The 14,034-nt window shown below is 34.9% G+C and overlaps 1 protein-coding gene across 2 annotated transcripts in view; it reads left to right on the top strand.

The window, feature by feature from the left end:
- The first annotated feature begins 3,824 nt into the window (after nucleotides 1-3,824).
- Nucleotides 3,825-14,034, top strand: part of LOC121409182 (T-box transcription factor TBX5-like) — a 59,571-nt gene continuing 49,361 nt past the window's right edge. The window contains exons 1-2 of one of the 2 annotated variants that reach the window (XM_041601033.1): nucleotides 3,825-4,412; nucleotides 11,993-12,230. In XM_041601033.1, the coding sequence (XP_041456967.1) occupies nucleotides 4,259-4,412; nucleotides 11,993-12,230 (392 nt within the window). In that variant the 5' untranslated portion in view covers nucleotides 3,825-4,258. The remainder of the gene's footprint in view (nucleotides 4,413-11,992; nucleotides 12,231-14,034) is intronic. The other variant, XM_041601034.1, reaches the window with a different exon arrangement.

The following is a 14,034-nucleotide window of genomic DNA, read 5'->3' as shown; positions in this document are numbered from 1 at the left end:
ACCTATACCACCCTTATAGAACATGTAGAAAAGAGATATGATATCTCCCTTGAGTCGCCCCCCTCCCAGCATTGGTGCAATCCATTGATGGACAAAACAAGCTTTGTTACATTTTACAAAATATGTATGCAAATGAGAAAGTCGATGATTTGTCCCCTCACCCCAACCACTGATAATTTTGCATTTGATGATATAAAACATCTATAACTTATGAAGATTCCATGAGAAGGAAGCTACTGAATGCATTTGTTTATAAGTTAATATAATATCTATTTGAATTGTTCAAGGCAAGTTTACACCACGTCTGTAATCGGCAAATTCAGAAAAGCTATAAAATAATGTTTGATTTCACATCCGCTTTAAATGTTAAGTAATGTAAAGTGGAAATTTCTTTTTTATTCATTCAAATCAATTTTTTTATATTAACATTTCAATTTTCTATTTCAATAAATGGCATCTTGAAATCAAACGTTAAAACGAAGACGTTTCCTTATACATTATCATGATAATAATCGGACATTAACCATTTCTTCTGGTTTCTAGGGTTTTAATATTTTCTGGCGGACAATATTTACGTACCATCGGTCAGGGTACTAAGAACTAAAGTAGATACTTTCCCAGCGTTTGTCCCTATCTTATTTATTGTTTCTTAATACTTTCTATCATCTCTCTTCATTGAAATATCCTGACATCATGTCAAGCATTCGAATCTCATTTTACTCGAAATTATACACCGGGTCACGCAAAAATCTAGCGTGACGTATAAAGACTTTAACGGGACAGACGGTGAGGGGTGTGAAAACCTATCATCAGCGTTGAATTCGTCACGTGGTTTATGCACTTCTATCATCATATTCATAATGTCATTTAATAATGTCATTGAGATTCATTGGGCATCCACATTAACACGATAATTTTCTCTGTCTAACATTCAAAGTGATAATCTCTTACATGGATTTTTTCACCACGAAAAAAAAGGTGATGATTTATTCAACCTTCACTCAAAAGAACAACGTATCTTTTCATGTAAAAAGACACATATACACACCCATCCGCATCCTCTTACACACTTATACACACCCTCACACACACCCACACCCTCACTCCCCCCACCCTCCACAGTCTTACACACTTCCACACAAACACACACGATGTTTCATTGCTGTTCCAGTGTTGTTAACAAATGATGGAAATTCGATACATTTTTAGGAATGATTTAACTCAGTAATAGTATTGCCTATTCTTGCTTGCTGTATTTTTTTCTCTCTGACAAATTTTATGAAATGAAACTATCCTTTTTACACCCACCCACCTTTGATTTTCATCAATGTTTTTTTTTATTCTAAGATTCTGAATTATTACAAGAGTTTTACAATTTACCAGACGAATTCATATTGAAATGATACATATTTATTCAAAGAGATATATTAAATCTGATATTCTAGATATTGCATTGCATTCCTTGAGGGATATCAAGAAACAAGGTGTTCAGATTGTCAACTACAGTGGCCCAGTTTGCGCGAATAGAATTCATATTATGACAGGAAATAACTACAGCGATATGGAAATGTATTCATCTTTTGTCAGGTAACCAATAGGTAAAATCCACTTGTCATAAATACCCCCTAAGGCGGCTGGTCGCATTGTAGTATTCACTCAAAAATTCCGTGAGTGATATTTGGCGATATAACGCTACACCCTAGAGAGCCAAAGAAACACTACAGATTCTTGAAATCACATCGATTTGTATCAAGTATCATTATATTTGTCAATCAAAATCCCCAATCGGACTATTTTCCTCTACAAGACAGTATGAAGTCAAATTTACCAAGCACTTCCGTATAATTCCCTCTTTACTTCTTCGTGATTTGACATATGAATCTTTCAACGCCTTACGTTTGATGGCAAGAGAGAAGAAGTAAAAGCAAAGAATTTATTGAGAAGAGAGGAGTTTGTGCGACGTTACTTTGGCGTTTGGCGTATTAGAAGGATCCCTGCACTATTTGGTTTTTCCGTCACGGTTGGTGGGGTTGCTACTGACGGGCCTCCAGCCCGGGAGCTCGTTCCTTCACGCGCTCGTAACCACTGATTGCGCGGCGCGGTATTCTATGACTACCAAATGAACCAAATCGCACAAGATCGATGAAGAACCTCTTTGCTTTTCCCTCTTCGTTGCGGAACATTTTTTGACAAATTGGGTCCATTTCGGGCCATTCGGGCAAAGCGATCACTCAGGCGCGTCTACGACGTAGAAAGGCAAGAAAATAAGTGTGAGATAATGGGCTAACAATTGAGCTGCAGAGAATAGGACGAACAAAAATATGATAAGGATTAAAATGCAGAGCGACAGATGGACGTAAAAGGGGGTTACTGGTTTTGGCTTTAATTCTTACAAAACACTATTCTAGCATCAATTCTACTGCAAGAAAGAATGGAGATAGCAACGATGGGTTAACGAGAATATGACGAACACTTAAGGGAGATGGGAGTGCCTAGACAGGTCCTCTGAGGAGAAAATTTAAGGGTAAAGTGGATAGAGTGATAGCTGTTAATAAATTAATTCAACAGCAAAAAGAAAGAAACAAGTGTCATCAATAATTTTATATGATAAATAAAATATTTTTATCAATCTACTTGGGAATGTATATATATATATATATATATATATATATATACCTTTATCTCATTCAAGCATAATCATGTATATTCAGTTGTTAAAATAAAGTGAAATTAATCTCTGAAAATTAACAATTCAGGTGATGAAAATTAAGTTGGGCCTAAAAATACTCGGCCAGGGAAACGAACACGCACAATCACACACACACGCACAAAGAGAGAGAACAAGACAATATCCGTCACCGAAATAAGCACAGACACATCCCACACACCCTCACAGACACTATCAGTTACGCACACTGGACCATTCTTGGTAATTTTGGTTTTCATTTTTAAGTTAATACTCCTTGTATACAAATCACTCTATAACCAAGCCCCAAAATACTTGTCTGATTGTTTAGAAATTTATGTCCCAGGTAGAAGAACTAGATTCTCTGAAGACCCACTTAAATCAACATATCCAACTAAAAGAAAACAGACTGGAGATAGAACATTCATCGTTGCGTCCTCAATGGAATGGAACAAGCTTCCTCTCGCAATAAGACAATCCCAACTATCAAGTCCTTTAAGAAAGCCCTTAAAACTCTATTGTTGTAGGCAATTGCCTTCATTAAAATAATATATCATTCTGATTTTTGTTTGTAAATATGTTAATTGAAATTGTGAGCGCTTTGGGCCATTTGGGAAAAGCGTGTTATAAATATTGAGTATTATTATTACATATTTCATTTCATGTTGTGTTATTTTCTGTGTATAAAACTACCAATTCCCTTCACCTTATGAAACCGCCCTTGAAGATGATTATTGTTCATTATGTGAATTTCTTCCCCATAAATGATCCTTGATGACAAATAAGAAACTGTTACTTGTCTTATTTAATGTAATAATTGGTTTGCTTAAAATGATGGTCTTAATATATATCATTTTGTTAGTTGTTTACGAAGTATAAACCACGCTTTTGAGAGTGTATCAAGCTCTGATTTACAGAGCTTGAAAAGACACACGTGTAAAACCGGAAAATTTGACTCAAACAAACAGAGCCGCCGTGAATGCGATGCAACAAAGAGTGCGCTCGCGAGAAAATGCGTGCTTTTGTGCCTGCATTGAGCAAAGCTGTCGCCTCAACTCATGATCATGCCGCAAAAATAAGCCTTTTCGATAGCGTATTCTTGGGCGTGGTCACAACGCTGTTGATGGACGTGCGCATTGGACCAATCAGGATTCGTTATAAGTAGTGCTTGTCTAAATGATGTACCCTAGTCGGAGGCACTTCATAATAGGTCTTTAATTGGTGTTTCGGCACGATCTCCGATGAATCGACGCAAAGAACTTTTTTTTTTACTTCCTTTCCTTCTCATTTCTCACCGGGACGTGAATCTTGGAGATATAAATATAACCATTCTCGCTCTCCCGACACCAAGTTTTTCACGGGTGCATCAAGGTTGGGAATGCGCGCACAGTGGCATTGTTTTTTTTTTCTTCCACTCTCTCATACCTCTGTACTTCACCCCCAAAAGCGAGAGCTCTGCTCCGGACTTGAGAACTTCGTCGCCGACATCGTTCGATTTTGTCGCCCCCTTGGAAGTTTGTAAGCTGCTGATTGTAAGGTTGTTTCTTGACTCGGTTGTGGTGACAAGTGGGAATGATGTATGACGGCAGCGAGGAGTACCTCAACCACCATCGTGCCCGTGCTCACGCCTTTGCTCTCAACAGCATCGTGCCCCCAGCACCTAGGAGCTTCTCCTACCCCGGTCTACCCATGCAATCATCAAACCATAACTCGTTAGGATTCTCAGGTGAGGTGTAAGAAACCCCTTCATACTCGACCCACTTTAACACCTTTCAACAAACACCCGCCCTCTTAATCTATTGCTTCCTAGTCTATCGGATTACATAACAGATCCAAAATCTTGTTTTCAAGATGGCAGTTTCAAACTTCATAAATCTTATTTTAATGTTTATCTTTCAATTTTACCATGTTGGACTTTTAAATAGTTAGGTATTACAATGCACATACAACATTCAGTGTACTATAGTATGGGTAGCCTATTGCTCCTCCGCATATTTATTGGTGTTGTTTTGATCATAGTCGATGGTATGACCGACCAACAGATTACTGTTTATTGGTGTTTCGAGCAGAATTATTGTTATAGCTGAAAAGGGATGGGGGTTATTTATGAAAACTTTGATCAAGAAGGAAATAATGGCTCAAGTACTAAGTTTACGAAAAATTATCCTTTATTGTTAAAACGAATGAAATTTAAGTGTAAGAAAATTGTATTTCTTACAAACTGAAGGCATTTCAATAAACCAATGATACCAATAATACCGCTTGAGTCATGCCAAATACGATCAAATATAATTTGATAACTTAGAAACAACTAACAATTTTTAATGTATTAATATTTTATAGTCCTAGTTCAAATAGTTCAAAACCTTATTTAGTGTGAAAATATATAATAATTCTATTATTATTATTATTATCATCATCATCTAGTTGGAATGATACACAATTCAGAATATGAAGTACATGTGATTAAATAATTATAGGCCGTACGGAGAAAATGAAAATTTTGATAATTACTTAAACTTAGATGTACAATAGCTTTCTTTTATCTGACATAGTTTTAATTTTCTGTTTTAAGAATAAATTTGTATTGAATTATGACGGAATGTTCGATGTGATTGATTGGAAAGGAGACTATGCATTTTATTTCTTTTTTTTAAGTCATATAATTATCCAGTTTCCGTTTTATTTAAAACTGGTTTCAAAGTATGTGTAAGTAATTGGGAAGTTTAAAATATAGAGTAGAATAGACAAGTCATTACCATCTTTAATTAATACTTTAAGAATAAATCAGCCACAATGGATAAAAGCCAGCGCATACCCCTTTGCGGTCCCCTTTTCTTGTTAAATATTTAGAGTGTTGGATACGGCTGAGTGGGACTGGCTGTCATCCTATCTGATGGGTTAGCTATGCACGGGCTGTGGCGGGCGGCTATATGCTCCTCTGCTCGCCTCTTAGGCTGGCCACAACGACAACCCAATACATCGATCCTCCCCCTCCCTCTCCAGCTTTCATCCGCCTTCGACCCAGAAACTCATGTCTTATTGACACACAGCATTTGCCCAAGCAAAGCATCTTTAGCTACTAGTACCCTCTAATATCCCTAAATTCGTTTATATTACCAGAACAAAATAGAGAGGGAGATCGTTTGTATATATGCGCTACGAGTGGATCGTTTGTGTGGGACTTTTGTATGCAAAGACAGTCAAAAGAGTCCAAAAGGTGTCATGGTTATTTGTCACTTGCACGAAGTTACACATTTGACAATTTGTCCTCTTTTCATTTTTTTTATTTCACCACATCGTTGTTGAATAAACGTTTAATACATCAGTGAGTCGTTTGTACACTCTTATAGAGCACACACGAAATTCCCATTGGAATTAGGTCCGTTTTTAAGAGAACAATTCCACGACATGTCTCCAAACATGAAGTAGCATGCAAGAGTATTCCCCTTCAAGACCTTCCCCATTTCTCATTGATAAATAGGTAAACCAATAACGTAATGAATATAGGTAAAACCAACAACCGATTTTTAGTGCGTGACGTCTTGGTTAGAAACACTTTAAAGGTATAATATTTGATTATTTTGGTTAAGATTAAAAATTGCAAATCACTTCTTATGGCCATATAATCTAGATTATCAATAAACTGATGAAGAACAGTAATCTAAATTACTACATGTATACAGAAATAAAATCAAGACATTGAAATTTAAAGTATCGAAATGCTAAAAAATATATAAACGTAGTTAAATTATTTTTCGCGAAAAATTGTACAACTTCGCAACGTATTCGACATGTCCGATGTAAAATAATTCCATATCTGGTATTGTGAATAGCATGTGGTTTTCTTAGTGCTACATTTCATTAAAATCATATAAAGGTGAACTGTAAAACTATTAATCAATTAAAGATGACAACCAGCCTTCTTTTTCAACAAATAGATCTTTCATTATTTTCTTCACGAGGCCCAATTTTTATTTTTACACATTCCTACTTCCTTAATTATTCACTAAATCATTCTAATTGCAATTTGTCATTAAAAATTTTAAATATTGAAGGTTTTTGTTAATTTTCTCATTATCGAGCGTTTTCTGACCAAGCTTTAACACATTTCAGAAGGAAGTATCTCTTCAATCACATCAATCGAATGCCAATAATTATTGATTTATATATATTTGAATAATAGTAAAATACTACCACATCAATTATGGATCCACAAGATGATCTATAAATTTTAAATCAATAGGATAAATGGTTACCTTTCTTATTCAAGTTAAAAATTCAATTCATTGAACCATGAAAAATCGCGAAATATGATGCATTACATAATTACTAATAAAATTGATATATTGGCAGGGCCAACGTGGAAATCCAAGAGTTCCGATATGATCGATTATCACAACGAAACCTTTGTGCAAGTCTTGTAGAGTGTTTGAAGTACATATTAAAAGATGTGCTGAAGTAGAAGTCATTCTGAAGATTGGTGGTATCCCTATCAAGTGGTTCTGAAGAGCTCCTTCACAACTACTTGATAACAACGCTAAATCAAGAGAGTTAGTCAAACAAGCTAACGTGCTTGCCGTGGCATCACCTTCAATGGACTTCGCTTTACCTATTGTTAACTCAATTCATCTTTACTCCCATTTAAATAGAATCGTTTATATATGACTAATAAATATGTAGACATTCTTATACCCTCCAAATCAAACATAATTATTCCTAGGTTCTTTTTTTTTCTTCGGGTTTCACTCCACTATCGATGATTATGTAGGTTGATTGTCAGGTCTGGTTTGAAAGTTTGTGTCGCAATTTCTACTCTTATAATACAATTTACAAGATTATTACCAAAAATAAAAATATTAGGTAGCATGTCAACGATTTCTTCATGCATCGTGTTTTTACCGCTCATATGCAGAGCATCATCGAAATATTCTTACAATTTCGCCTTCTAATGACACCCCCCCCCCCCGTGTTATACGGAGTTTGGGACACAGATTGCACCCACACATTTAGAAAAACTTCTTTTGATGATTATATTACGGTAATTTACTTTTAATCTAATGAATGATTTTTAGAAGTCATTTTCGTAATTCTTTTACCCCAAAATAAAAGAAACTCAATTGTGAAAAATAATAAGATTAATAATAATAAGCTAGATTTATAAACCGCTTTTTGCCTGAGGATACAAAGCGCTGCTATTATTACCCCGGCTTTAGATCGAGCTGCCATCACCGGCGCTCAGTGTACGCAAGGAATTAATCCTGCTGGGTACCCATCCACCTCACCTGGGTCGAGTGCAGCACAGTGTGGATAATTTATTGCTGAAGGAAAACACGCCGTTTCTAGGATTCGAACCCACGACCCTTTGCTTGAAAGGCGTCAGAACCACTAGACCACTACGCGCCCACAAATCTGAAAAACACAGATCTTTTATAAAAAAAAACCATCACTGAAATGTACAAAGCTATGGGACGACAATGATGTAAATATGGATATATGAATAGACCTGAGGGGCGTTTCATGAAAGGACTTGTTGGACGTTTTATCCGACAAGTCCCCATTTATCCGACAGTTACCATAGGAACAGTGCCTCTCAGCCAATCAAAATCATGGAAAGATATCAGATCTGACAACTTGTCGGATGAAAATATTGATGAAACGCTCCCCTGCAATCGCTGGCGAGCCCATGAAATTTCTAGAAAATTGATTAATTGGTTTTGCAGCATTGGACGTAAGAAGGCTTATTCCTACTGAAAGACAGCGTGAATCTCATATTCTTAATGACTTCATATTGAATTATTTTCATCATGTTCATATTCTCGTAAAAATAATGTGCCAATTAAATAGTTACTGTAGGATTTGGTGGAGATATGTCCCAACACTAATAAGCAAAGTTCATCTTAAAGATTTTTTTTTCTAAAGAAATTGTAAGAAAGTGTCAAATTGATTGCAGTGAAAAACACGAAAAAAATCTTTTATTTTTTTCTATCAGATATTGCACATTTCCAGCCTACGTTGTGTTTTGTTGTCATCGATAAACCGAAATGACAAATCTATTTCGACGGATTTATGATATTCCTATCATCAAGCTTACAAAGTGTTACACAATAAGCTGAAACAAGAACGCTATGCAATAACTATATAAAATTGAATAAACAATCACGGATCTAATAGAAAAAAAAACAACAACAAACTTATTCTAGAGTAAAATACATGTCATCCGATAATGATGAAATGCTAGAGTGCAGTCGAAATGAGGAGATTCTGAACCATTAAAAAAGTTGCTAAAGTTTATCTGTAGGACATATACATATTATCATGATTATCGTGTGCTCAATATCGTTGTTTGTATTTAAGATGAGCATTTAAGATGACTCAAGTGGTTGAAAATCGTAAGGGTACTTGACAGTGCAGTCATCTTGTTATACTATGATGATTATGTAGCTGGCCCAACCAGCCACGTCCACACACCATCCGTGTGTAGCATACATTTACATACTTTATCACTCTCTCATATTTTATTCATACGCAACGGGTAAAAACGAGGTCCCATCTCGTAGATCCAGGAGTGACTATTCGCTGCTTCCGCTGACAGTCTTGTCATCACATCCAACGTGTGGAGGTAGACAAGGTTTCCAGTGGATCAGCGACGTTGTGTATGTCACAATGTGTTTTAAAGGGAAATCAATGTATCCTCAAAACGATGATATTTGAATACTCGAAGAAAAATATAATCAACCATTAACACACATAATAAGTTTTAGGATCTAAAGCACGTAAAGAACCTTTTTGCGAACTTTTTTTTCTTGAGGATTCAATATATGAAACAATAAATTCGCATTTTTTTTTTCTAACGGTGTATGATTGTTTTATACTTTAGGCTTAAATTATAGCAATATATAGTTCCATTTTTTCTACCATGATTACATGGTAAGAGGAAAAACTATTGAATGTAACATAAAAGGGATAATAATAGAAGCGAAACAAAGAAATCGCTTTGTTCCAACAATTCAAAATTTTGTATTTCGAGAATATTACCTAAACGACACGTTTTTATATTTTTCTTACTTTTTACTCACAGACATTTCAAGTATAATTCATATCCAATGGACAGTAAGATTCCGTGTACAGAAACGCTCATTTTCGTTTGATTTTTGTCTCGGTCGAGGTTTACAGGGATGATACAAACATTAGTTTCATTTGTTTCATGATTAATATCTCTCTAGTGAATTTCACGTTGATTGCATATTACTAATAAATGCGACCCAACTGACCCTGTTTACCATTCAAAGTCAGGATCCTTGACCATAATTTTGAAAGTTGATACTGATATTGAATGACCAAGAAGATATTACTCCAAGGAACACACATGCAATTCAATTACCCAGTAAACTTTATGGCTTTTCTTGATAGACTAATGTCAAGTTTTTGATCTTTTTACAAAGTGGGCAATGTATCATGTATCAATCACAATTAATACAGAATTGAAAATAAAAAGCCTACAAAAATAATCCTTTGCTTTATGATTACATGAGAAAGTTTTAATATAGTGTTTTTAATGTGATCTTCACTATAATCATAATGTGGCCAGTGAAATACAATTAAGTTGCCGTAAACATGATAAACGTAATTGCATCTAGGATTTGTACTACAAAAAAAATCTCATTGACGTTATCATGATTGTTCTTCTTGATAATTCTGATAATACAATAGACCTTATGATTTTAAGCGAATGGCCGAATATGTATCATTTTGAGGAATGTAAAAAATTTATGTTATAAAATACACAGTGAACAGCTCATTCTGTCTTCATCTCCCCCCAATCTTTTATCTCTCTGTTTCTCATTTCTCTTTCTGTGTCTCTCTTTGCCTCTGTCCTAAGCTTCGTGTATTATAATTACTATTTTATTTCATCTTTCTCTTCTTCTCACTCATGCTCCGTCTTCAACCATTTTTTTAAAATAAATTATTATCACTTCCCCCTTCCATCTCCTTGGTATATACAAAATAATGGTTAAGCTGATTGTAGACATTTACATGTACTTACCATCTAATCAATTAGGCCAACAATCGAAAACAGTTACTTGCTGCTCGTATAAGCTGTCAAACATGTCAGTGTGCATTAATGCCTGCTTAAAAAAAAACATAATTAGTCTTTAACACTGTGCATCTATTACCTATCCATTTATTGTAGTTACTATATACCGACGCTCTCTAAAATTTGTCCTCCATCTACCGTGCACGTCGAATGCTTTTTAATGCGCCCCTGATATACAAACGGGTCGATTTTCGGCATGTTCGGTGCCCCATGTCCGAAAAAGCCGGGGGACGTTATAATGACAATTATCTTTTGACAGCCCCTAACTATTAGATGCTTGCTCATTAGCAGTTAGCTGTGGACATATTCAGCTCCAGTTCTAATGTACTTTGACATGATATGTGGGAGGGCTACTAAAATTATTTAATTCGTTTGACTTCGATTTGTAATGGACATGGGTATATTATGTAATCAATATTGAACGAGTGAGTGACTGGATGTCATTGAGATTTGACCTGCCCCGCCCCCTCCCCATCCCTTACATGAAACACGACATTTTCGTTCCTTGACGGACTATATGATTTTATATACACAGAATCATAATAATCGATCCCATCATAATATATATTTCAAATAAATTTTTGAGTGATATCTGAGAGACCTGATTTATAGATTTTGACAAAAATCTTATTTAGGAATGCAATCCGATTCATTAACGATGATCTTCTTTATCTGCTAACGAAATGAGAGTCAGCTTTGAAACTGATTCCTAAAATTCGTTTACGTTCAACCCTTCAGTGTGATAAAAGAAAATACGTGAAAATTTACATAAGTTATATCCAGGGATATGATGTGCAATTGTAATATTTACCTGTATGTCTTCGGTAAGAAAATGATCTAATGATATTTTCCATCATATTCCTATTTCTGCCACATACACTGACATAGTTTGTATAAAACGAGTGATCCATGAATTTTGGAAACAACCCTATGATCGAATGTGCATCGATCGAAAAGGTATATTGATACATATTGACAAGGCCGGTGATTTACATGTTTTAGGCCTGCATGTTTTAGAGCCATCCATATGCAAGACTATTTTTTGTAATCAAGTATTAATCAATTTAAAAAAAAATGTTATCAACGGATATCTTTTTAATGTGCCCTCTTCAGCAAAATAGAATGATAACTCATCATGCTCATGTAAATATATAAGCAATTATTGAACGGTAAATAAAATTACTATTCTCTCATGGCATTTCTTTCAGACCGAAGCAGTCACTTCGGTGATTTCACCCCGTTGCCAGCCCCGCCAGGTGATCACAAAACAGCGGCAGCTGCTGCGGCAACTCAGCAGATGATGGCCGCAGCGGCAGCGATGCGCCCGCCTGATCTGTCGGCCCAAAATCCTGCAACTAAAGACATCAAGGTAACGCTTGAAGGGCGTGAACTATGGACAAAGTTTCACGAGATTGGAACTGAAATGATCATCACAAAGGCAGGAAGGTAAATCCAGAGATATCATACATTTTCTTGTTTTTTCCAGCTTTTTTGAATTAATAAATCGTTCATAGCAAAGTTTATGAAAGTAAATAGTAAAACATAAGTTTAAAATGTTTTCTAAAACTTAGCCCTATCAGCCTATGTAGGCTTACAATATATTCGAATGAGTTGTTTGAAATGGAATTGACTGTCCTTTGGTCCACATTCTAAGTAACTGTCCATGTCGCTGTTTTTCTGTGTAGTTTTTGGTAAATAAATTTCTCATGAACCTATACATGTGTCATTTCAAACATGAATGTAATGACATTTTGTTGTTATATTCTAGATAAGATTGGTAAATTATACGTACATTTTCTAATATTTGATTTGATCATCAAAATACACTAGCTCGCATTATAGCATCTAAAATATGTAGCCAAATACATATTTTCTTAATAAAGGCCTATGAATCAATAAAATGAGAATTTATGTATGGGAATTTATGCGTAGCGCCGTCATTATACGGCACTTTAACACTAAATAACTAATCGATTTTAAAATGCGACAAACCCATAGCAAATATTGCGCTTGTTTATGAAAGATCCCCTTCGCGCCCTATTGTGCCTGGGCGTCAATATACATGACTGAAGTAATTTGTGGTCATCGCTTTTGTGTGGCGTGGATTCTGTGTGAGTGTGCGTGTGCGTTATTGTGATGTGCGTCCATTTCCGAGTGACCGTTCACCACGACAACGGAAAACCGGATTTATAAGTAAATTGATGAATGGAAACAAATATCATCCATTATCATTCCGAACAGAATTCATGTCATGGGGAATACTTAATTATGCCCATATCTTGCAAGTGCAAGAACACACCGATCTGACCAACTTCTAGGAGGGTCAAAACCATAATTTCATTTATTTATAAATTTTATTTATCTATTACTTAATTATTTATTGGTCAAATAAATAAAGAAGGAAATGAAGTAAACTTGTTCATTTCTTATTTTATCTCACTTTCACGAAATTAGGTATGAAATATATTTTCAATATTGCTGATGAATTTGGATATATTGGTATAAAATGTCTTCTTTTTATTGTCTGCAACGTAAAAACGAAAGCGAAGGAATGTCGTGACAATTTCTTTGCCTTATGTTTCTCTTTTTTTAAATCGGTTTTGTTTCCGTCATAAAAAAATTATGAATTGCAGTTTACCATGGTTACGAAATGTTACAAAGCGGTTGCAATTACGTAAATAAAGAACTTTTCATTTGAGGAATTCTTCAGACCTATCTGAATGCATTCTGTATCTGTATAGTAAACCACAGGGCAGAATAAATATTACAGAGATCACAGTTAGGGTTTCACAGCTTATGTAAATACAGATAAAGTTTCAATGCAATACATTTGCCACCATACTTTTCATTTCTTTGCTATTATCATTTTTTCAAGTAATTCCACCCTTGTTTTTTTTATGAATTTCAGGATCTTTCTATATACTTGGTGATTTAAACCATATATAGAATCACCCCTTAAAAAAAGTTTCGATAATACTTTTCATGGATTGGACCATCAAAAGCCAAAGCTGATTAGATTAATTATAAACAGTTTGAAAGATTTATACATGCAAGAAAATGTTTAATTGGGTTTATCAATATTTTTCTTTAGTTTATTAATAATGATAATAATAATGGTGGTAATAGTAATAGTAGTAATAATAATGATGATAATAATAATGATAATAATAGCGATAATATTAATAATGATAATAATTGATTACGATATGATTATTATTATTGTTGTTCTTAATATAACTTTAACTATGGG

Source organism: Lytechinus variegatus, chromosome 2, assembly GCF_018143015.1.
Source record: "Lytechinus variegatus isolate NC3 chromosome 2, Lvar_3.0, whole genome shotgun sequence".
NCBI lineage: Eukaryota > Metazoa > Echinodermata > Echinoidea > Temnopleuroida > Toxopneustidae > Lytechinus > Lytechinus variegatus.
This window is presented reverse-complemented; position numbering and strand designations above follow the sequence as displayed.